Source organism: Lutra lutra, chromosome 14, assembly GCF_902655055.1.
Source record: "Lutra lutra chromosome 14, mLutLut1.2, whole genome shotgun sequence".
Lineage (NCBI taxonomy): Eukaryota > Metazoa > Chordata > Mammalia > Carnivora > Mustelidae > Lutra > Lutra lutra.
The window spans coordinates 61,725,077-61,748,952 of record NC_062291.1 but is presented as its reverse complement, the minus strand read 5'-3'; the positions used below and the strand labels follow the sequence as shown (position 1 = coordinate 61,748,952).

Sequence of the window (23,876 nt, the reverse complement as noted above, 5' to 3'; positions counted from 1 at the left end):
CGCCCCTTATTTTTAAAGATTTTTAAAATTTATTTAGAGAGTGAGAGTGTGGGCAAGAGGGGGGCAGAGGGAAAGAGACTCTCAAGCTGGCTACCCCCTGAGCACAGAGCCTGATGGGGGCTCCATCTCACAACCCTGAGGTAACGACCTGAGCCCAAATCAAGAGTTGATGCTCAACTGACTGAGCCATCCAGGGGCCTCTATAAATTACCTAGTAGTTACATTAAAATATATTTTATTTACCCGGTGCATCAAAAATCTTTATCACTTCAACATGTAATATGAAAGTATTAAGTAACATGCTTTTTCTTATATAAGTCTTCAAAATCTGTTGTATGTTTCCCATAGCACACCTCAGTTTGGACCAGCCACCTTTCAGATACTCAGTAGCTACAAGGGTCTAGTGGGATGTGTTGGGACAGCTTGCGTAGACTTCAGTAGGGTTTTCTTAGCTCTCCCTTCAGATTGGTGCCCTTGTGAATGGAATGAGTGGTGTGGGGGAAGGACTCCTGGGTGACCTTAGAGAGTCCATTTGCACTTGTGTGGTAAATAGTAAGAAGCCCCAGGTTTTGCCATTTCCTGATAACATACATCACTGGGAGTTAAGATTCAGGACCTAGAGGACTGCAGCCTCCCCATCTGTCTAAAACACCAACTCACGGTCCTGACCGGGTTCCTACCCTGTGGGAGGACCCGGCCTAAGGAAAGTGCCAAGTTCCAGGGCTGCGGTTTCAGGGGGCCCTGGGAAGTGGCCTGTCGAAAGGAGGCATCACCCACGGTAGAGGAGGGCTCCTAGAGAGTGAAGGCCACCCAAGTGGATGCTTCTTGAGGGCAGAGGTACTACTAGGTAGATTCGTAGAAGGCGGAAGCTCTTCTTGGGGCCTTTGGCGCCCCGCAGCCGGCTTCGCATGCCAGACGAATGAATGCATGTGCTTCCATCCGATGCTCCCGGCGGCCCTGCCCATGGGGGAGGGGGTCCGCTCCCTGGCCTGGCCCGCACCCCGCAGCGGCTCCACCGCCGCGGGTGTGAGGGGCGGGCCCAGGTCTCGGCCCGCGCCGCCCCATGTGACCCGGTCCGACATGGTGTCGCCTCCTCCCGGGGCGGCGGCGGCGGCGGCTCGCCTCTGCTTCGGGCTGGGCCCGCGGCCGCTCATGGGCAGCCAGGGCCACCCGGGGCCGCCCGGGAACGGCGGGCCGGGCGAAGGAGAGGGCGGGGAGGCGAGGAAATTGCAGGAAGGGAGGGTTGCGAGGGGGAAGCGAAGGAAGGGGAAGGGAAAAGCGGGAGCAGGGCAGGGCGGAAGAGGAAGCGGGGCGGAAGGGAAGCCAGGGCTGCAGAAACCGAAGGAGGCAGTGGGGCTGGGGGCCGAGGCGGGAGCCAGGGCAGGCCCGGGGGAGGAAGGAGAAGGAGGCGGAAACGTGGAGGAAGGGGCGAGAAGGATCGTGAGGGGAGATGAGGGGAGCGCAGGGGCGGGGAGGGAGGCTAGAGGAAGAGGTGATGGGAAGAAGGAAGAATGGAAAGTCAGGCCTGGGCGGCGGGAGGACGCGAGGCCGGGGAGAGCGCAGGGACGAGGGGCTCAGGCTTGGGGCTGCATCGCAGGGGCTGGGGCGGCAGGGGTGGCCGTGGCGGCGGCGGCCGAGGAGGAGTCAGCGGTCAGGGAGCCGGCCGGCCGCCCCGCTGCGGGGCCAGCGCTCTTGCGCCTGCCGGAGGAGCTGCTGCTGCTCATCTGCTCCTACCTGGACATGCGGGCCCTCGGCCGCCTGGCGCAGGTGTGCCGCTGGCTGCGGCGCTTCACCAGCTGCGACCTGCTCTGGCGCCGGATAGCCCGGGCCTCACTCAACTCCGGCTTCACGCGGCTCGGCACCGACCTGTAAGCGCCCGCTCACCCGCCCGCTCCCCGCCCCGGGCCGGCCGGCGTCCCGGGAAAGGGCGGGGCGCCGCGGCCTGGTCGGCCCGGGGTTGTGTCGCACCCCGAAGGCGAGGCCCAAACCCGGCCTCGGCGGGGACCCCTCCCCAGGGGCCCCTCTCCTATCGGAGCCTTCCCCCCGCCGCCCCCAGGAAGCCTCCCTTGAGCATCCCTCAGTCGGTACCCTCCTTGGGCAGCTTCTCACAATTAGCCATCTTAAGCACTGCCTTCAGCTTGTAATTGTGTCTTCCCTCGCATAAGGTAACTGGCCCGGTGTCTCAGCACGCCCAGGAGCCAGGCTGGTCTGAGGCTTCCGACGCCTCCTTGGGTCCAGGTGTAGGACCCAAGGCCACTGTGTGGCCTATCAGAACGTTGTTATGGACATTCATCCGCTCACTCTCTTCGGAAGGTTGTTAGGCTGCAGGACTCAGATAAAACCGAATATGGAGAAAAGGGTTCAGACCTGGAAAGAAGGCCCCTGGTCCAAGTGTCAACTGTAGTTTGACTTGATACAGGCAGAATGACACAAAAAAGGGTGCCTGCTTATGGCAGGGGACTGGTTTAGGTCCAGGTGGTATACAAAGGCATGGTACTGCAGTCTGGCCTGTTTTGGGTAGGATCTGAGACCTGTGAGTGCAAAACGTACTTGAATCATTTGAGCTGTTGAATAGGAAGGGGAAAAAAAAATAGTATTGGGTGAGTAAAAGCTTTTTAGATTGCACCTAAAACTCCATCCAATTTGGGTTTTAAAAAAGTAAGTCTAAAACAGTATAACAACATTAGTTCTTTAATCCGCAAAGCGCTATAATACCACTACCTTTAGGCAACTATTCATTATTTAAAATTACTTTTCAGTTGCATACTTCTTCCCCCATCTCAGTTGCTGTTTTACTGATCCTGCCAGAATAGGTGCATAATAAATGTTTGTAAACTCTATCATAATGAGATTAAAAACATTCCTCTAATATTAAACTTTAGTGTTGTGTCCAGATTTTTGCTATTATAGACAACAGTGAAATGAATAAAGCATTTTTGGGTAACAGCTTTTGAGATACGTCACATACCACACATTTTTAAATTAGTTCCTTAGGATAAATGCTCAAGATGGGCATTATTGGATCAGAGGTTATGGTTTGTAAAATTCTACCAAGTTACGGTGGCACCAGCAAAGCATCATTAAACCAGTTGCATGTGAAAATTTAAAAATCTGCTAAAATGGTCATATGATTGTATCCCAAAGTTTTATTTTTTGCTTTTTTTTTTAACTACTGACCCCCATAAATATTTTTCCATGTGTTTGTTTCACCTGTGAAATCATCTGTACATAGTCTTTGCCCATTTATTATTGGGGTCTTGATGTTTTTCTCATAAATTTGGAATCCTGTGGGTCATAGATACTAGGCTCTCATCTGTCATCTTTGATGCAGATATTTTCTCCAGTCCTTTTTACTTTACTATTTTTAGCCTATAGAAGTTTTACACTTAAATATGTCAGAATCTGTCAGTCTTTTGTCATTTTTTTCTTTTTTTACCCCAAAGCTGAGAAATTTACAATTTCTCCCCATACCTGTTGAATCTTCTTTTTGATATTCTGCTGGCTTTCTTATATGTGATTTTTTAAAGATAGTTAACACTTTCATCAATATCAGTTTTATTCTGGTGCAAGGGTGAATTTACCTTCTCTTTTTTCCCCTAAACGGCTACCTAGTTATCGCTATACCTTTTGTTAAATAATTCTCTTTCACTTTGTTTTAGAAAGCTTATGTTTTAGTCATTAAGTTTAGGTGTGTATAGACACACACACACACACACACACACATCTGAACTTCATTTTGTTCTGCAGATATATTTTTCCATTTTCTTACTGTTTTAAATATTGTTGTTTTTTGGTAGAATCTGATATCGGTTAGGGTTAGATTTATCCTTTTTATGTGGTGTGTCAGGTCTCCACTCCCATTCAACTCCCCAGCAAAAAAAATTCTGTGCCTTTTCAAAAGTTTCTGTTGTTTTCACTGTAAAGTTCTTACATATCTATTGTCAAGTTTATTCCTAAGTATTCCTGTATATGTTATGTATTTTGTTTTTATTATGAATGCAGTCTCTTTTTCAGTATGTTTTTCACCTGGGTGTTACTAATGGTGTACAAGGTTACTATAATCTTTTGTAAATTTTGAACCTGATTATTCTGCTTAACTTTTATTCTAGTATGATTTTGTCTAGTTATCTAGTCAGGTTTGTTATCTACTATGATGATAATGATTCTTTGGGATCTTTTGGCACGCAGTCTTGTTACCTTCATTTCTTAGAAGAAAAATTCTTTCAAAGGACCGATCAGTTGACCTTTAAGGGAAGTTGGCTAAAGTGACTGAAACCCAAGCCAGCTGAGGCAGAGCTTTCTTTCCTTATAGAGACTGACTGAATGAAAGAATTGATGTTTATTTTTCTTTCCTTTTCAAATGCTCTAAAAGAGAGATAATGGGAACGAGTGTTCGTTCTGTGAGCAAAAACAACAAAATGAAAATGAGTTTATAGTATAAAGTGCTTTGAGACTGTCAGGTGATATGGCTTTATTATTTATTAGCCATGTGTGTTTTGATTTCTTGCCCATGTCCTAGGATGGGGTATCTCCGACCTTCTAGGGAAGTTGTTTTACCACAGCACTTGATAAAGAGCAGGGTCACTGCTCATGTTTTCTGAGTTGAGGGAAGAAGTTATGCGTGTTACAGCAGGTGGAGAGAATGTTTACCAGTGTGGTCTGTTTCTGGACAGCTGCAGAGACGTGATAAGCCACCAAGAGAGGTGGTTGTCATCCCTGGAGGGAGCCAGCATACACCCCAGTCCTCTAAGGGCGTCAGAGAGCCTGGGCCCCAAGTATAATGAGACTATGGCTGCTTGGATAGTGGCAGGACAGTAGTTTATGATTTGGGCTAGTTAACTGCAGACTGGACAGTGGGCTGTTTTTATGAGCACAGCACAAAACTTCATTTAATCAGAAGGTACACAGCCTCACTGGACCTGAGTTTTATCATCTATAAAGAATTTCATACTTTTACATTTTACTACCCAGTAAAACGAGGCTTAAATATATGAATGCAGAAGAACCAACACAGTGTCCAGCACATAGTAGGTATTCAATAAATTGTTGTGAAATGGAACTTTTTCATTGCTTGGCTTCTCTAGTCCATATTTAGCAAAAGGGATGGTTTGAATTGGAGGTGCTACTGAAAGACGGGAGGTGGGAGAAAACACACACACACACACACACACACACACACACACACACACACACAGCTTAGTTTCTCTCACCTGTCCTGAATGTTTTTGGAAGCATGACAGCAGGACCTGTGGGCCTAGGGTCTGCACTCCCTGCTGTAAGAGCCTCTTGATTCTCAGAAACACAAACTGCTAAGGTTTACTGACCTTCCGGCCCAGGGCAAGTCCCATTCAGTTTGGCTGTTCCTAACTGATCATAGCTTTGTTGAGTAAGATGAACTGCTTTGGTTCCTTGTGATTTGTTAATGGTCTTATACTTGTGCTTGAAGGCATTTTGGCCACTTTAAAACCACAAACAAATAATTTGCTTCCCTTCAGGCCTCTTGCCCAAACAGTGAACATGGGTAGGTATCGTGAGCTTTTAAAAAAAAAGTGAACACAAAAACAGTTTGAGTCAGTCATCTGGTTTAAAATCAGTTTTCTTTGAAGGTTTTATGAAGCCTGGGGGAATAGAAATATCTTTAATATAAAAATCAAGGAAATGTTTCATATAGTGGTCTTCTAAGTTTTCCCTGAAGAGTAGGGGGGAAGCTAACCTAGTTCGGTCTTCAAGAGCAAATGAGTGAAATTTAACCCTGTCAGTTTATAATGAAGGCTAGATGCAAGAAGTAGACAGTATGACAGGTGGAAGAGCAGAGGTGCTATCTGTAAGTTCTAATACTGAAAATGAACAAGAGCAGAGAATACAGTATAGCTGTTTATATAATCTAAGAGTTTTTTTTTTTTTAAGATATTTTTGCCAGTCTCATGTTAATTTCTCCCAAATTAAGTCCTGTGTGTTTTCAAACTTGAATTTTATTTTAGCTATCCTTTGCTCAATAGCTGGTACGCCCTTGCATTTACTTGTGGTAGATTTGCCTAGAATTAACAATGGGTGTTTAGGAAGTAAGGCTCTGAGGGGTTTGCCCTGGCATGTACATTCATTCCTCAGCCAGGGTCTTGCAGGCTTGGAGCTCTTTGAGGCTGGGGAACAGGGTATCTATTTCAGTGATGATTAACGTCCAAAGTGGTCAGATGGATACAGATAAGCAGAGTGTGTTTGTTTGTTTTAAAATGATTGTACCTAAGAGCATTTTTTGGGTCTAGAAAGCATAAAGTTTCCTTTCCTAACTCTGACCTGGAGAAGGCATTGCTGCCTGGTTACATTTAAGGTCTGAGCAGTGATTTTCAGAAAACAAATAGCAAATTTGTTTAAATAGCTTAGGCTTTCTCCTTTGCCTTCCTGCCTTACCTAGGAAGGGGAGTCACTTAACTTGTTCTGTAGTTGATTGAATAATTCATAGTTGCATGTATTTCTCTTTAGCCTTTCTGGAAAGGCTTTATTTTGAATCGTTTTATGAGTTAATAAAAGCTGAGTTCAGTCCACAGGCTTAAAATAAATAAAACAATACACCTGTGGAAGCAGGAAATGGTCTAGTGCAGTTAGTACCTCCCAATGCAAACTGGAAGAATGGGAGAAGCCTTTTCTTCCAAGACCGTTTCAGAATATAGCGCTGCTTATATCCTTTCCAGTCTTCTAAAACTTGAGTGGTAGGGGATGAATTTCCTAACATTCAAGGCAGAAACATGGAGGAAACCCAAAGTCTTCACAGTCTGTAAGATGAGCAGCTCCTGTTGGGATGAGATCTCTGAAAATATTTCATTGCCCCATACTTTGGATTTTCTGTGCCTAGCACCTTCCCCTCAGGTAAAGATTGTGAGCTGCTGAAATCAAAATGACAGTGAAGTTACTGAGGAAACATACAGATTTTTAAAAAAATTATTCTTGAGACAATAGGGAAGAATTATCTTTGTGTGACAATGTAACCTTAACTCTGGGTTGACCCTAGCGCTGGGTTCATATCTGGTTCTGGAACAGGGAGTATTTAGGTAGACTCTTCTTAAGGCCAATAAATGTTGAAAATTTAAGATGAGATCAGCTGTTTGAAAAAGTGAGGACAGAGTCAAGTTTTGAATTTTCTGGAAAATTGGCATACCCCTCTGATCTACAGAAACAGATTTTGACTCAGCTCCAGGATTTATCTCAGGTGAGTTAACCATCAGACAAGGTTGAGAATCCAAAGATTTGGTTTCTTTCTTTCTTTCTTTCTTTCTTTTTTTTTTTTTTTGTTTAAGATTTTATTTATTTATTTGACAGAGAGCACAAGCAGGGGGAGTGGCAGGCGGAGGGAGAGGGAGAAGCAGGCTCTCCAGCTGAGCAGGAAGCCCGACACGGGGCTCGATGCTAGGACCCTAGGATCATGACCTGAGCCGAAGGTAGACGCTTAACCAGCTGAGCCACCCAGGAGCCCCAGATTTGGTTTATTGAGGAAAGTCCTTTCTATTCAGCAGTCTTGCTCAGATTTGAACAGAATTCAGATGGAAATCCAGTTATAGTCAGTGGAAATGAGGCGGTTGTGCTAATTAAGAATATGTTTGTGAATCCCAAATCATGTGAGTGCTTGAACTGATCCAAAGCCGAGGATGAGACTATCTGCAGAAAGAATTTATCTCTTGTTAGAGGTTTAGCTGCCTTGTGTCAACTCTGAGTCAGTTCTCCATTAGACCCAAACCATCTTCATTGCCCTCCCTAGAAGTCTGGGCCACCCAATGGGCCCTGGGCTGCCCCTCTTTAGCCCACAATTAATTGCCAGTACATTCTTTCTTCTTCTCCTTCTTTTTGGTATTTGACATGAGCTCAAATTGCTGAGAAAGGTGACAACTGTGAAATGAGGACAGGGCTTAGAGACACCTTAAAAAATACATGCAAGGGCCACTAAATGACAAGAGCAGACCGCCAGGCTCTTTCAAAACATCGCCACGTCTGTTGACTTTCCATTCCTTGTCTGCAGCACAAAATTGGAGGTCAAAGAATCATAGGAGTTAGAGATGGAAAAGACATTTGGGGTCAGCCAGTTCATCCCTCCACCTTCTTCTGCCCCTGATTCCGAATCATTCCTTACATTATATTTTCTCCCTCAGCTCTTGTACAGTTTTCACGGTCTTCACTCAACCCCGGCTGTCACCTTTGGGGAATGATGCTGGAGGCTCCATCCAGTTTCTCCTCAGCAGAGAGAGATATTGCCTCTGCTCCCAGTTGACATTCATGAACTTCTTTGTTGGTGGTCTCAGCTGAGAGGCTGAAGAGTAGGGGGAGTCTCTCCCCTGCCTGGTGATGGGGCTTTTCTACCAGAACCGAAGTGCATTTAGTGTCTGATGAAAGGGAGAGGGCTGGGATATGGTGCAGTCATTGCTGAATTTGTTCCTAGACTTTTGCTTTTCAAGGCTTTTGACCTGAAAGGAGGGGTGTGCGTGTGCGTGTGCGTGTGTGTGTGTGTACAAGGCATGTGGTTTTGGGGAGGTGGACAGAGACAAGGCGATTATACTGACTAGGAGTTTGGTAAAAATCCAAACTTGGAAGTTGGTGGGTTAAGCAAACAAATAAAAGATACTAGTAGAGGACTGTTTCAAGAAATGCATGTTAGCAAAGACACGGAGTGGGGGCTTTCAGCTTTCGGTCAAGTTGAGAAGATCACATGGGTGGAGGCAAATGTTTTGAACTAGGGGATGCTGTCGTTCTTGGGGTCTCTCCTTGCTTTAAGAAAGTAGGGAAAGACAAGTCTTATGTTCACTGGCTGCCTGGTTGGGCGGGGGGAATGGTCATTTTTAAAGGCAGCTTTGGAAGGTTACCCCCAGCTCCCCATTTTGTTCCAGCAGCTGTTGGGAGCAATCCGGAGGGGGTATTATGTTTCTTCTGGTAACTCTGCCAAGAATGAGAGGAAATCCACAATCTGTGGGCTTTTTGGGGGGAACGGGGATGGGGTGGCAGGTGATGGGACAGGGAAATTAAATTGTTTTATAGTAAATATGTTGAGATACTTTTCCTGGAAAGCTCTTTCACCAGCAGGAATGATATTTCCCTTGCTCATGAGCTTGTAATGGGTTCTTTCTCTGCAGAGAAGGGGAAATAGTCTTCTTCCAGTACATCTTTTTCTTTCTTTCCTGTAGCTCCAGCTTTGACCTCCCATGTTTCTTGGTGGGGGGGATTTTTTTTTTTTTTTTTTTTTTTAGAAAGTCCTTATTGAAAAGGTGAGACAAGATTCAGATACAGGTACTGCCGTGTGAGCCCAAGAGTGGCCTCTCTTTAGAAGTGAGTTACTAAAGAAGAACCTCTCATTTATCCGGTCCCTTGGCTGCCGTTTGACGTTATCATACTGGCCTCGAAACTGGAGATGTAAAAACTTTCTGGGTGGCGTCTGGTTCATGTTCTTTCCATCCCTTCATCCAGGTTGGAAGGGCACCAGGGATTTTGAAGCCTGGCTACTTGGGCTGAGAACCTGTTTTAGTGATTAATATGGAACACAGTTGCGAGATTAAAAACAATAAAAAACAACCCTGAGAAGCAGAGCAGTGTAATTATTCCTTACATTTCAGATGGGGAGCCCAGGGAAAAGTCTTTTTCAAGGTATGAGAACAAAGTCCACTTGTGAAGCTGCTAGTGCCTAATTCATGACTCACTGAGAGGATGGCCTGTTCACAAAAAAATAGTAGCATCTTTCTTGCTGTTGTTTAAGCTCAGAAATTGCTAGATCAGCCTTTCTGAAAGTTGTACTGTGGGATTCGTGAAAAAACTTACTCTGTGATCAAATGAGTGTGGGAAATGCTGTCTCTTATTGCTTCTCCTGGAGGTTCACAATGCCCGTTGGTAAATGAAAGACACTGAGAAGTCCTGCAGTCAAGAGACCTGTTTAATTTTGTTTCAGCCAGCATTGTCTAAAGCGTTTGACCATACATTTTTCCCATTGCTTAATATCTCTCTCTCTGTTTTTTTAAAGATTTTATTTATTTATTTGACAAAGACCGCTCACAAGTAGGCAGAGAGGCAGGCGGGGTGGTGGGGGGAAGCAGGCTCCCCACTGAGCGGAGAGCCCGATGTGGGGCTCGATATGGGGCTCGATCCCAGGACCCTGAGATCATGACCTGAGCTGAAGGCAGAGGCTTTAACCCACTGAGCCACCCAGGCACCCCAATATCTCTTAACATCTTGGAGAACATACACAGTTAAGTGCCTTGCAAATACAGAACTTGACCAGTAGTAGGAGGAAATGGAGGTGAGTATGAACACAGTCCTAAATCCTATATTCAGGGTTATGAATTGAGGTTATGCCTAGAGCTTCTAAAACTTCTTTGGACAGCTTTGACATGTGGTACCACATTAAGGTAACTTATCTGCTCAAGTTCCTTCCCTCGAGCTTCTGTAGCGTAAGAATTTGGAGGCTTTGGTTGAATTCCTAAAGGTGTGGTATATTATACATTTTAAGGAAGGGACTTTGGAGCTAGAAGGTAGTATGTTTGGGCTCCTGAAAAGCTGCAAGTATTGTTGAAAGCGTGACTTGCCAAAGGGAGGACTTACTTAAGTGGTTCCTAAATAGTAGCTATCAAAATACTTATTATGATAGGCCCAGGGTCCTCCCATTTTGTGTCTAAGACATACTTTTATATGGTGTTAGAATTTTTGGTAGTACATGAAAGGATTAAAAGGTAAGTTTTTTCAAAAAACCAAGTTTTAGAAAGTTGAAAACCTGTATATTTATTTATTCACCATCTGGTATGTTCCTGTTTGAGTAGAACTGTTTACTGCCCTGATCTTGTTCTCTTATATCCATTCATATACTTTCCTCCAAACATGTTATCTTTATCTTATTGGCAGCAAATCAGGCCAAGGGCCACTTTGTGGCTCAGCGGTTTGTCTGAAATCTTCATGAAAGTGGGTGGATCTCGAGTTGAATGAAAGTCAATTCTATAAATTGTTTAAAGTGTGATGGCACGGTTGTTCGGAATTCCTGGTGTACCACTGCTCTGCAGCATGCCGGTTGGGATGTACTTTTTAGAAGTACTAAGAGGCTAAGACTTTCTCCTGTGGAATTTAGGACTGTATTGGACAAACAAGACATAAAGCCGCAGAAAGTTAACAGTGCCTCAGTTTGTGGTACGTTCAGTCCAGGGGTTCACATGAGAGGGAGAGGACTGTTTGTAGGACTTAGGAAAGTAGAGGTGTAAGCTGGATCTTGAAGAATGGGTGAATTTGACTAGTGCCCAGAACAGAGAAGCAAGCGTTTGTCTGGGACAGGCTAGGCTGGTGCTGACAATTCCAAGAAGGTACAAGGGCAGGAATGAATGTAGAAGAGCTGGGCTTGGCCAGAGTTCGCTTGTGTGGTGTGGGACCACAGGAGGTACGGTTGGATGAGCAAGGTGAGACCTTGCAGGGGACAGGTGGGTGGGTCTGCTGCCTCGTCTCGTACATGGTCCTCTCATCACTGTGGGGAACAGTCTTACTTCACCCCGGCTGTTAGGGCTGTGTCCCTGTTTCCTGGCAGAAGGGTAAGCAGATTGACACAGTATAATGATTATTTGTTGATTAAAAAAAATCTTATTTGGGGTGCCTGGATGGCTCAGTCTGTTGAGTGTCCGACTCTTGATTTCGGCTCAGGTCACGATCTCCTGGTGGTGGGATTGAGCCCCATGTCCGGCTCTGTCTTGAGTAGTGTGGTGCCTGCTTAGGATTCTCTCTCTTCCTCTCTCCTTCTCTGCCCCTCCCTCATCTTGTGCTTGTTCTCTCCCTCTTGACCTCAAACAAACAAACAAACAAATAAATAAAAATTTTAAAAAATCTTAATTATAGGCCTCAGCTGCTGAGGCCATTGGAGGATTTAATCCAATGCAAGTGTAAATGAAGAGTGAGAAGTGTCCTGTCTTGGGCTGTTTAAATACTTGTACACTGTCTGCTGCTCCAGGCCCTTGCCTGGGTCTTTTAACCTGGGTGTTAGCATTTTAAAGGGACCCCTCAGGAGTTCTGGCCATTGACTGACTGCCTCCTCCCCAGATGGGAACTGTTGGCCAGACTGTGACTAGTCAACATTTGTACCACCAAAGACTCTATTTTGTGGTTTAAAAAGAATAAAATTAACTACATTAAAAAAAAAAAAAACCAAACTTGTACATTAAAGCAGAATTCTTAGTACTGGTAGAAGGTAGGGTAGGCACAGGCAATACAAGGGACAATCTTTCTGGAAAGCAGGATCAAATAAATCAAGAGGCAAGGTTAAAATTCCAAGCGGTGAGCATCGGTGAGCATCGTTCTGAATAGTCCCATCTCCCCTCCTTAGCCCCGGGCGCCCTGAGATGGCCTTGTTCTCCGTTTGTGGACAGGCTCCCCACCTTTGCCAGCAGGGACTGAGGCTTATGGAAGTCATGCCAGTCATGCAGGGCGGTGGCCTCCACGGCATCCAGGGGAGCCGAACTGCAGGATGGGGCAGGGAGGAAAACCGAGTTGGGATCCAGGAGTCTCAGACTTCCCTGAGATACCTGTGTTTCCGTTCCTTCAGCACAAGGCATTTTTATTCAGACTAGGTTTATTTATTTGCTTTGAGCTTGCTGGGTGAGGGAGGAGATGTGAAATGAAAGGGGACTCTAGATAACTGCCTAGATTAATTTCTGTCCCTCTGGACTTGCTCGTTGCCAGGATTTTAAGGGGCCCCAGAGCTTACCACGGGTGCATGTTGTGTTGTTTTTGTTTAAAATAGGTCTTGCGCCCAGGAATGCAGTCAGACTGTAATGGTGACTAAGAGCCGGAAAGCTGAGAGGGAGGGGGCCCAAGTGGAAAATGAGCCTGAGGCAAGAGAAGGTGGGCTGGGAAAATGGAAGTTCCACCAGGCCCACAGGCTGGTTAGAGATTCTAACCCCGCATTAACAGCCCCGTGAGAGGTTTATTTACAGGGTACTAATCATTTTCGGGGGGAGCACCCCCACTTTAAACCAGCAAGTGTCTTGGAGAAACAGCCAACCGGAGAGCATTTCAAAGGTGGGAACGAGGGTCCTTACTGAATTCCAAGGGGCACCTGCTCCTGTCTTCTTAGGCACGTCTGCTGCCTTGTTCTGCCAGCCCCTTTGACTGGACTGTGACAGGTCCCATGGGGGGAGGGAGGAGAGGGTGGGTACCTGTTTTCAGAGAAAGATTGTTTTATTCCTTCTGATTTTTCAGGTGCTGAAGCCATAGGATTTCGCCACCAGCTAGGGAAACTAACCATCAAGGATGATGGAGTGGACAAAAGGGATGAAAATGCTGAGTTGTTAAGCTGCTTTTAACAGAGTGGTACTATTTCTCAAGTCGGAGCCAAAGGGAATGGCTTGACAAAGTTGAAATTTGACTTGGAAGGGCCAGAGCCAAGTGTCGTGAGGACGGCGTTGGTTGTGGGAGAGCCGCCTGCACCTGCTGTTTGGTAGCAGCTTTTAAAGTTCAACTTTGAAAGTTTCTTGCTGGGGTGATCAGGCCCTCAGGGCAGTGCTTGGACCCTTAGTAAAGTGTCAGCAAATGGCAGTTAAGTGATCAGAGAGAGGAGACAAGTGTTGTCCTTAACCCAGTTCAGGAAGTATATTGATTCTTTCCCCCTTGCTTCCTTCCTGTTGTGATCCAGAATATTCCATTTTTGGTTTCATCTCTACCTCTTAACTTGGACCTAACTCCAGAGGAAAGGTGAGCTACAGAGGATGTCTTCTTTTATAACCTGGGAGGGATTTGCAGAGAAGATTTGACAGGGAGTCTGATCTTTCCCATTAAGAGTTTAATTCTTTGGTCCATCCTGTTAACTGTCCTTTGCTCTGCTTCGTTCTCTCTCCATCTGATCATGAGGCTTGCTCTCTAGCATTGTGAAACCGGGGACCGCATTCACCCAGTGACAAATTCACTAACATATTTTAGCTTTAATGTGTGTACACTCAAATCCTTATCATTCAGCCTGAAAGAGGACTACTGTTTGACATTGGAACAGTTTTTAATAATTATAATTAATTAGTTAGGAGAAAAATAAATGGTTATTAGATCAGCTTCAGGGATGACACTATTAATTGGTATTAACTACTACCTGTATTTATATAAAAAGAATGGACGTTTTCTGTACTTCCACGGTACTTTGTTTTAGTTGTCATTTTAAAAAACCATGATTGTGAGAAATACTGTCCTCATTTCTTGGGGGAAGGTACTGGCCATTAGAGAAGTCAGGTCACCAGAATGCTATAATTAATAAGACGTTGAACTGGGATTCAGATCCTGGTTTCCTAAGTGTGCATTCTGGGCTTTTCCCACAACTTCATTGATTCTACTGTTTAGTTAAAGGTAAATTGAGAGACCTAATGATCAACAATTATGTGAGAGAGATCTGTATAAATATGTAAGATCTAGAAACTCACTTCCAAAGCACCATCTATTTACCTCTTCTGACGTGTTTACGGAGGTGTAATTTTATGTAGCATATCTTCACCTCTATCTTTATAAATTGGATTTCATTTTAAAATTACCATCGCTCGCTATGGTCCTTTCCAAAATGTTTGGCAGTTCCCACATCTGTCATTTTCAGTGGCAGGATATCCATTGCATGACTATACTGTTCTCCCCCACAGACAAACATCTGGGCCGTTTCCAGGTTTTAGCTCAAATATATAGCCGCAACTATAAATATCTTTGTAAAAATATATATTTTTCTTTTGAATTATTTCTTGGTGATTTAGTGCTGAAAATGGGAATGCTGGGTCAGAAGCTGTCATTTAACAGTTCTCCTAGACAGAATTCCTTCCTGAAGGGCTGTACCAGTGTGCTACCCGCCATGTATAACCAAACCCAAAACTTTCATCAAACCAAAGCCAACTTCCTTTTCTTTTGCCACCTAGTAATAGATGTGAGGTGGCACTTTAATAATTGTTTTAATATGCATGTCTGGATTAACGTTGTGGGATGTTTCCTCAGTGTTTTTTCTGTGGACACAGTGGGACTGTTCTTATCTGCTGTTGGTTATGGATGAGAAGGCATTAGAGACTGGGTGTTATTCTGGTAGATTTCTGTCAGTCCCTTAAAAGTTTTAGAGATAAAACTTGTACCTATAGTATTGTTAATTTCCCCCTGTATAGTCTCTGTTGTTTTCATTTTAATCTCTTGTTTTTCTTCTGTACAGCATTTAACATTTAAACGCTTTAAAATCTTCTAGTTAAAAAAATATTTTAAGGGGCACCTGGGTGGCTCAGTCAAGCATCTGCCTTCGGCTCAGGTTATGATCTCAGGGTGCCGGGATCAAGCCCCACATAGGGCTCCCAGCTCAGCTGGGAATCGGCTTCTTGCTCTGCCCCTACCCCTGCTCATGCTCTCACTCCCTCTCTCTAATAAAGTCTTTAAAAAAAAATTTTTTTTTTTTTGGGGCGCCTGGGTGGCTCAGTGGGTTAAGCCGCTGCCTTCGGCTCAGGTCATGATCTCAGGGTCCTGGGATCGAGCCCCGCATCGGGCTCTCTGCTCAGCGGGAAGCCTGCCTCCTCCTCCTCTCTCTCTCTCTCTCTCTGCCTACTTGTGATCTCTGTCTGTCAAATAAATAAATAAAATCTTGGGGCGCCTGGGTGGCTCAGTGGGTTGAGCTGCTGCCTTCGGCTCAGGTCATGATCTCAGGGTCCTGGGATCGAGTCCCACATCGAGCTCTCTGCTCTGCAGGGAGCCTGCTTCCTCCTCTCTCTCTCTCTGCCTGCCTCTCTGCCTACTTGTGATCTCTGTCAAATAAATAAATAAACTCTTTAAAAAAAAATTTTTTTTAAGAGTTTATTTATTTATTTGACAGAGAGAGAGATCACAAGCAGATGGAGAGGCAGGCAGAGAGAGAGAGGAGGAGGCAGGCTCCCTGCTGAGCAGAGAGCCCGACGCGGGGCTCGATCCCAGGACCCTGAGATCATGACCTGAGCCGAAGGCAGCGGCTTAACCCACTGAGCCACCCAGGCGCCCCTAAAAAATTTGTTTAATTCACTTTCATTTCAGGGGGATTTATTAAATTGGGCTATGAGATATGATGTAAATCAGTTTTTTTCTCCATTGATAATCCAGTTTAGTCACCAGCATTATTTTATTTTTTTATTTTTTAAAGGCATTATTATTATTTTAATGAGTATTTTCTTCTTTACCAAAATATTACAGTGTAGAAAAATCAGAAAATACAGAAAAACACAAAGAAAATAACACACAAAGATGACTATCCACAGTTAACTATTTTATTTTTTTAATTGTTCATTTTATAAATAATTTATAGTGTCAGACCAGTATATTGGTCTGACCATTCCTTCACTGTCCTATAGCATCCCCAGTAAGTGACGGGAAATGGGACCCAGTTTACTAATATATTTTATTTGATTTTTAAAAAGATTTTATTTATTTGACAGAGAGAGAGATCACAAGTAGGCAGAGAGGCAGGCAGAGAGAGAGGGGGAAGCAGGCTCCCCGCTGAGCAGAGGGCCCGATGCAGGGCTTGATCCCAGGACCCTAAAATCATGACCTGAGCCAAAGGCAGAGGCTTAATCCACTGAGCCACCCAGGTGCCCCTGCCAGTTTACTATTTTAGAGTATTTACTTGCCGTGTTCTTTCTAGGCATGTATATTCCTCTTCCCTCCCTTCTTTCTCATAAACTTGGGAACATGTTACATAAAAACCCAACAACACTAATGGAATAGTGATTTTTTTCCCTTACTTTAAAATTTTACTTTGTTTGTTATATATTAAGTTCATATCAGTTTGGGTGCTTTCTGGCTTTCTCTTTTTAAGTTGAAGTATCAGCTAGTTTGTTTATTGGTTATTTCCAAGGTCTTCTAATTGGATAAAATACAGGAAGTATAATTGTGAACTATCTAAATATAATTGTTAACTATCAACAAACACTTTTTTTTTAAGATTTTATTTATTTATTTGACAGACAGAGATCACAAGTAGGCAGAGAGACAGAGAGAGAGAGAGAGAGGAGGAAGCAGCCTGCTGAGCAGAGAGCCCGATGCCGGGCTCCATCCCAGGACCCTGGGATCATGACCTGAGCCGAAGGCAGAGGCTTTAACCCACTGAGCCACCCAGATGCCCCAACAAACACTTATTGATACTTAATATGCATAGACACTGGGTAAATGAAAAACAGTTCCTAATTCATCATAAACACCATACTAAATGTTAAATAAATTATCTTTGGAATTATGATCCAGAGAGATTATAGAACATTCTACATCATTTTAAAAATAGTGTTCAGTTGGGTTAACTAAACTCTGCTCACTATGTTGAAAGATTTTCCATAGTAAGGTTGAAATAAAAATGTATTTTGGGGGCGCCTGGCTGGCTTAGTAGAGCATATGATCCTTGATCTCAGGGTTGTGAGTTCAAGCCCCAAATCGGGCATGGAGCCTACTAAAAAAACAACAACCCTATTTTGGGTTGCTCTCTTCTAGCCAGAAAATTATAATAAGGAACCCTTTCCTGAACATTCACTCTCTTTAAAGTGTTTCAAAAGATTGACGTGAAGTCATGGATATGTAAACATTTTTTAAGTGTCCACATGGGCAAAATGCTATAAAAAGAATAATAAATTGGAACAAAATTGACAATACAGATTATATGAAGAGCCTTTACAAACTCACAAGAAAAAGACCAAAGTCCTCGTAGGAACAGGGACAAAGGGTATGAACAAGCATTTCCCAGAAGGAATGCTAATGGCTTTCAAACATATAACCAGATACTCAGTCTTACCCATAATTAGAAAAAACACTATACACATTTAAGCAACAGGAAGGAAACTTTCGAAAAAAGATTTTTATTTATTGGAGAGACGGAGAGTGTGAGTCGAGGGAAGGGCAAAGGGAGACAATCTTCAAGCAGATTGCCCACAGAGCGCAGAGCCTCACGCAGGGCTCGATCCCATGACCCTGAGCTCACGACCTGAGCTGAAATCAAGAGTTGGATGCTTAACTGACTGAGCCGCCCAGGTGCCCCCCAAAACATCTTTTCTAACCTGCATTTGTTATAATCTTGAAAGCAGGACTTGACTTCTGCCTTTTAGCAAATGGTAGTAAATGTGGTGGTTACAGCAGAGATGGGAAGAAATGCAAGTCTCTCTCTTCTTTTCTCAGTAGACATGGTAGTTATCACTCTGTGTTCCAAGCAGTGTGCCTTTATTGTCCAATGGAGTAGGCAAGGAAACACAGGGGAGCTATGGGACCTAAAATGAAGTTTTCAAATTCTTGCTCATGATTTCAAAATTCTGTCTGAAGGTGCATTTTCAGAGGGGCTTTGAGCCCTTCTCCCTATCCCCTACCACTCCAATCCAGTCATAAATTATGCCATTCCTGTTGCTCTTCCTGTGCTAACTTTCCTCACCCAGATAGTACTATTGACACATTTTCTTTTTTTTTTTTTTTAAGATTTTATTTATTTATTTGACAGAGAGAGATCACAAGTAGGTAGATAGGCAGGCAGAGAGAGAGGAGGAGGAGGCAGGCTCCCTGCTGAGCAGAGACCCTGATGCGGGACTCGATCCCAGGATCCTGAGATCATGACCTGAGCCGAAGGCAGAGGATTCAACCACTGAGCCACCCAGGCGCCCTATTGACACATTTTCTTAAATGAAAGATTTAAAACAGAAAAGTTGAATGACATGTACCATGAACACTCATATACCCACAACCTAGATTCTATAGTTAACATTTCACTGTATTTGCTTATCATGCATTTCAGTGAGTTGTAGAGGTCAGACGCTTCACCTGTAAATGCTTCAGCGTGTGTGCATATACCTGGTATATATTAGTTTATGGGCCTTTTCATTTATCAAAAATTTATATACAGTGAAATGCTCAAATCTTAAGTGTATCATTGGGTGCATTTTTTTTTCATTTGATGCATTTTTGACAAGTGCGTCCGTACCCATATAACCCAAATCCCCTTAAGCTTTAGATATAGAATGTTACTCCAGAAAGTTTCTGTATATTCCTTCCCAGTCAATCCCTTTCCCAGTGACAGGATTCCCAGTGGTAATCACCGTTCTGATTCTTCCATTATAGATTAGTTCTCCTCTTTACACTTCACATGAACAGGATCATACAACATGAGCTCTTTTGTGTAATGTTCCTTTCATTCAGCAGGACGTTTTTGAGATCCGCCCACATTACTGTGTGTATCAGTAGTTCTTCCCTTCTTATTGCCGAGTAGCATTCTGTCGGGTGAATATATACCGCGGGGTGTTTGCCCATTTTCCTCTTGTTGGCTGCCTGGGCTGTTTTCAACTTCTGGCTGTTATGACTAAAGTTGCAATGAACATTCTTGTGCAAGTCTTTTGTAGACATATGCTTTCTCTTGGGTAATTGCTAGGTCATAGAGTAGGTATATGTTTAGATTTATAATAAACTGCCAGACATTTTTCCAAAATGGCTGTACCATTTTGCTTTCCCTCCAAGGTTGTAGCAGAGTTCCTTCCTGGCCTTCAAAAATAAAATATATTCATATATATATATATATATATATATATATATACACACACACACACACAACTGTGTGTGTGTATACATTATACACATGCAATTACATATATAAAATTACATATGTACATATATAAATGTATGTATAATATATACATATACGTATATATATAATTATACACATATATTTATAATTTCTTCATATTTTCTGGACATTAGCCATTGGTCAGATATACATTTTGTGACCATTTTCCCCCAGACTGTGGTGTATATTAAAGTATATAATGTATACTTTTGGTGAGCAAAAATTTAAAATTTTGATAATGTCTCATTTATTAGACTTTTCTTTCATGCTATTGCTTTCTGTGTCTTTTTTTTTTTTTAAGATTTTATTTATTTATTTGACAGACAGAGATCACAAGTAGGCATAGAGAGAGAGTGGAGGAAGCCGGCTTCCCGCTGAGCAGAGAGCCCGATGCAGGGCTCGATCCCAGGACCCTGAGATCATGACCTGAGCTGAAGGCAGAGGATTTAACCACTGAGCCACCCAGGCGCCCCTGCTTTCTGTGTCTTAAGAGACCTTTGCTTAGCCCCCAAGTTGCAGAAATATTTTGACATATTTTCTTCTATTAAACTTATAGTTTTAGATGTTATGTTTAAATTCATTTTCAATTAATTTTCTGTTTGGTATGAGGTAGGAGTCAGAGTCCGTGTTTTTCCTTAGGGACCGCCAGTGGTTCCAGTTCTCTGTTATCCTTTCTCTGTTAGATTGCTTTGGCATTGCTATAGACTCTGTAATGGACAGACTGTTGTCCTTGGCTTCCTTGGTTATCCTAGGGTGGGGAGAGGAAGTTATTCCTTTCTTGTGTCCTAACCCCATCATTTATATCTAGACGTATTATAGATAGTCCTCTGAGTTCTGACTCATAAGTGTATAGAATTTTCTGTGGTTGGCGATGAGTTGTCATGACTAAGTTATCTGTTCTGTCTGAAAACAGGATGGCCAGTGTCCCGGTGAAGGAACGGGTGAAGGTGTCTCAGAACTGGAGGTTGGGGCGCTGCCGAGAGGGGATTCTGCTGAAGTGGAGATGCAGGTAAAGTAGCCTCTTACCTCTTTTAAAGCTACCTGCGATAGAAAAGCATGCTGGGAAGTAAAAAGTCTGGTCCTAGCTAGAGTGGAAATGTGTCTCTCTTGAGTGGTGTGGCCCTGGCGATCCTTTAAACATCATGAACGGGGAGTCAGAGGGACAACTTCTTCTTCTTTTTTTTTAATTTGTAAAAATTACAAAAAAAGTGCACTTTCTTTTAACAAATTCCGCATTTTTATGATTATAAAAATAACATGTAGAGATTTAAAAATAGAAAAGTTTAAAGAAGAAAACAAAACTTCCATATAATGCGCCAACTCAGAGGTAACCACAGTTAATGTACGACATTGAAAGAAAGAAATGAAGCCAGCATTTCAACCCATTTTGTTTTACACTTGTTTTGTTTAAATCCACTCTGTGGACTCACACCTTCACTTCCTTCATTCCATTAGCCCTCAGCCCAACTTTATTACGGAGGCAAAACAGGACCTATGGGCTTGGCTCTAGATGTTATAGGAGGTAGAGCTCGGAACTGGGCGGAAAGTTAGGCAGTGGCTTTGGACTGCTAATACCACACATTTTATGCTTCACTGATGCTACATTATTTCATAGTTACCACTTGACTCCCTACCAAAAAAGTGCTCCTTATCGATTGGTTGGAATGGAGAAGGAACATCATGGTTCCTCATTGCAACTTGACCTGCATTCAGGCTTCTTCCTTTGAGGACCCCTTCTTCCTTTCTGGTGTCCAGTTTCTGCTGCTTTCCTGGGTGGTGGGTGCTGCGAATTGTGCGTGGGTCCTGGTACTCGTGATGGTAAAGAAACTACTTGCGAGGAGAGAGTTTTTATGGTAAAAAACTTTATCCTGTGCTTCCCGCTTTTGCCTTTTAATACCAGAAAGTAAAGTTTATTTCTCTATCAAGGTTTTGTCCCTGACATCTTTTTTGGGGATGGTTTCAAAGCAGTTTGGCAAATAAACACACAAAGCAGTTACCAGGCTGCCCCAGGATTCTCCACTGTTCGCCTGCCGTGAACCTGGTTTCTCATCCTAGGCAAAGTGGCTGTTTACCAGATGACTCGGAACGCATGCATTCCAGCCCCTTCTGCTTGCTCCGCACTTGAGTGTGCCACAGACCCGTGCAAGGGGCTGTTGAAGAAAGAAGCACATAATGAGTGAGAATATAGGCATCTGTACACACTCTTCACACATCCTATATAATATATGCACATGCTTGTAAAAACCTCCTGAGCAGAAACTCAGCTACTACAAAGTCCAAGCTGCATTTAATGGCCCGTCAAGTCAATTTGCAGAACTTTTCCACATTCCCATGACGCTTGTATTAAGGAGTCTGGGGAAGAAACACAGCCCAGTTTGCTCAGACAGGCTTGGCAGTAGGAGATGGTGACTCTGTAAATGCAGATGAATCAGCTGTCCCTGTGCTTAGCTTGGGATCGGGTAGCTGCAGAACTCCTGCATAGAGTAGGACAGGCTGCTGGGAGGTCTGCCTTGGGAAGGGGCTTAGTCTCCACCAGAGAACCTCGGGTCTGGCAGAGTCAGCCTGCCTTCCCTTCTATCTTTTCTTTTCTTTTTTTCTCTTCTCTTTTTTTCTTTCATTTTCTTTCTCTCTCTCTCCTCCCTCCCTCCTTCCTTCTCTCTGTCTCTCTTTCTTTCTACCTCCTTCCCTCCCTTCCTCTCTTCATTCCTTTCTTTTTCTTTCCTTCTTTTAAAATACTTTATGTATGTGTGCATGTGTGAGTGTGTGTGCGTGAGGCAGAGAGAGAGAGAGAGAGTGCGTGACGGGGAGGAGCAGAGAGAGAGGGACAAGCAGATTCCACGCTGAGTGGAGCCTGTCTCAGGGCTTGATCTCAAGTCCCTAATATCATGACCTGAGTTGAAATCAATTGGTCGCTTAACTGACTGAGTCATGCAGGCGCCCCTGGCAGAGACTTCTTACTTAAGGCTCATTCTGTGCCGTGGGACTGGCCTGTGGCTTCTAACCTTTCTTCCTCCTGCCAGACAATAGAGGGAATCTTTAACTATTTGTGGATTTCTTTTATCAGCTGTCTAGGAGAGCTGACTATTTCCCTGGAGCCCCCAGACTGTAGAGGACTGCTGCGCAGCCATGTTTTCCCATTGCCCCACTTACCCTCTAATACAGAAACACAGCTATCCCCTGGGCGGATCTAGATAGCTAACCATTGCATTAGCATCCTTTCTTAAATGGCTTTATTCCTTTCACTTATGAATGGCCCCTTTGCTATAGCGGGATAAGGGAACGGGGCTTCTTGGGGCTCACTCTTCCTTTTCTCCATCTGCTGTGTTGGGGGAAGAAGTAAGAAGTATGTGTGGGGAGTCTTGGAACCTCGAAACTTATCGCTTAACACTTCAAATCGGGGAGGATGCAGAATGAAAGAAAATCACTTCATCTGGGTGGAAGGTTTCTTTTTTAACCCTCTCCACGGCCCAGTCATTGAATTCGCCGAACTCTGCCTACCCCCAAGAAGTCTATGTTGCCAGTAATTTGAGTCTTAAGCATTCTCTAATTCAGAGTAATATTTAATTGATCTTTTAGTTCTGACTTTCTTTTAGAAAGTCCAAAGAAGATTAGGTTACCATAAAGCTCAGTCTCTCTGGTTTTCTGAGGGTGGCCTAGGGGTACGTAATTTTATAGGAGAGGAGGGAGGTGAAGGCTTAGCTGTGCAGGTTATCTTTACTAAGTTGGGCATCAGTCAGCCTCTCCAAAGATTAGAGTCGAGTTTTCATGCTGTATCTTGATAATTCTTAAATTGTGTTTTACGTCTCTGCAGTCAGATGCCCTGGATGCAGCTAGAAGGTGATTCTCTGTACATATCCCAGGCTAATTTCATCCTGGCCTATCAGTTCCGCCCAGATGGTGCCAGTTTGAACCGTCGGCCCCTGGGAGTCTTTGCTGGGCATGATGAGGACGTTTGCCACTTCGTGCTGGCCAACTCGCATATTATCAGTGCGGGAGGGTAAGTGCTGCAGGCTTCTCCTTCTCCTTCTTCCTTAGCATTCTCCAGGGGACTTCTGCTTGTCTGCCTCTGATTTTCTCTCTCAACTCCAAAGAGGTGAGAAAGGAGACCATAAGAAGAGGGAGTTTTTTTTTCCCCCCATTTGTAGCAGAGAGGTTTACCAAAGGCATTTAATAGGGTTAGCTGGAGAGGGAAAACAGGAAGAGCCTTTAATGAAAAGTGAAGCTGGTTTTGATACTCTCATGGGAGAGATTTGTTTTATCTCTCAGCTCTGCTCAGCCCCAAGTGTACTGAAGAAGCAGAGGTGTCTCAGAGCTCAGTGCCTTGTTG

At 43.9% G+C, this 23,876-nt stretch overlaps 1 protein-coding gene across 5 annotated transcripts in view; it reads left to right on the top strand.

Moving 5' to 3' along the window:
* Positions 1–1,059: 1,059 nt before the first annotated feature.
* Positions 1,060–23,876, top strand: part of FBXW4 (F-box and WD repeat domain containing 4) — an 82,876-nt gene continuing 60,059 nt past the window's right edge. Inside the window, exons 1-4 of one of the 5 annotated variants that reach the window (XM_047703216.1) lie at positions 11,827–13,017; positions 13,198–13,689; positions 20,463–20,558; positions 23,361–23,546. In XM_047703216.1, the coding sequence (XP_047559172.1) occupies positions 20,464–20,558; positions 23,361–23,546 (281 nt within the window). In that variant the 5' untranslated portion in view covers positions 11,827–13,017; positions 13,198–13,689; position 20,463. Of the gene's footprint in view, positions 1,869–5,219; positions 7,205–11,826; positions 13,018–13,197; positions 13,690–20,462; positions 20,559–23,360; positions 23,547–23,876 lie in introns of those variants that run through there. The other 4 variants (XM_047703215.1, XM_047703214.1, XM_047703213.1 and 1 more) reach the window with 4 other exon arrangements.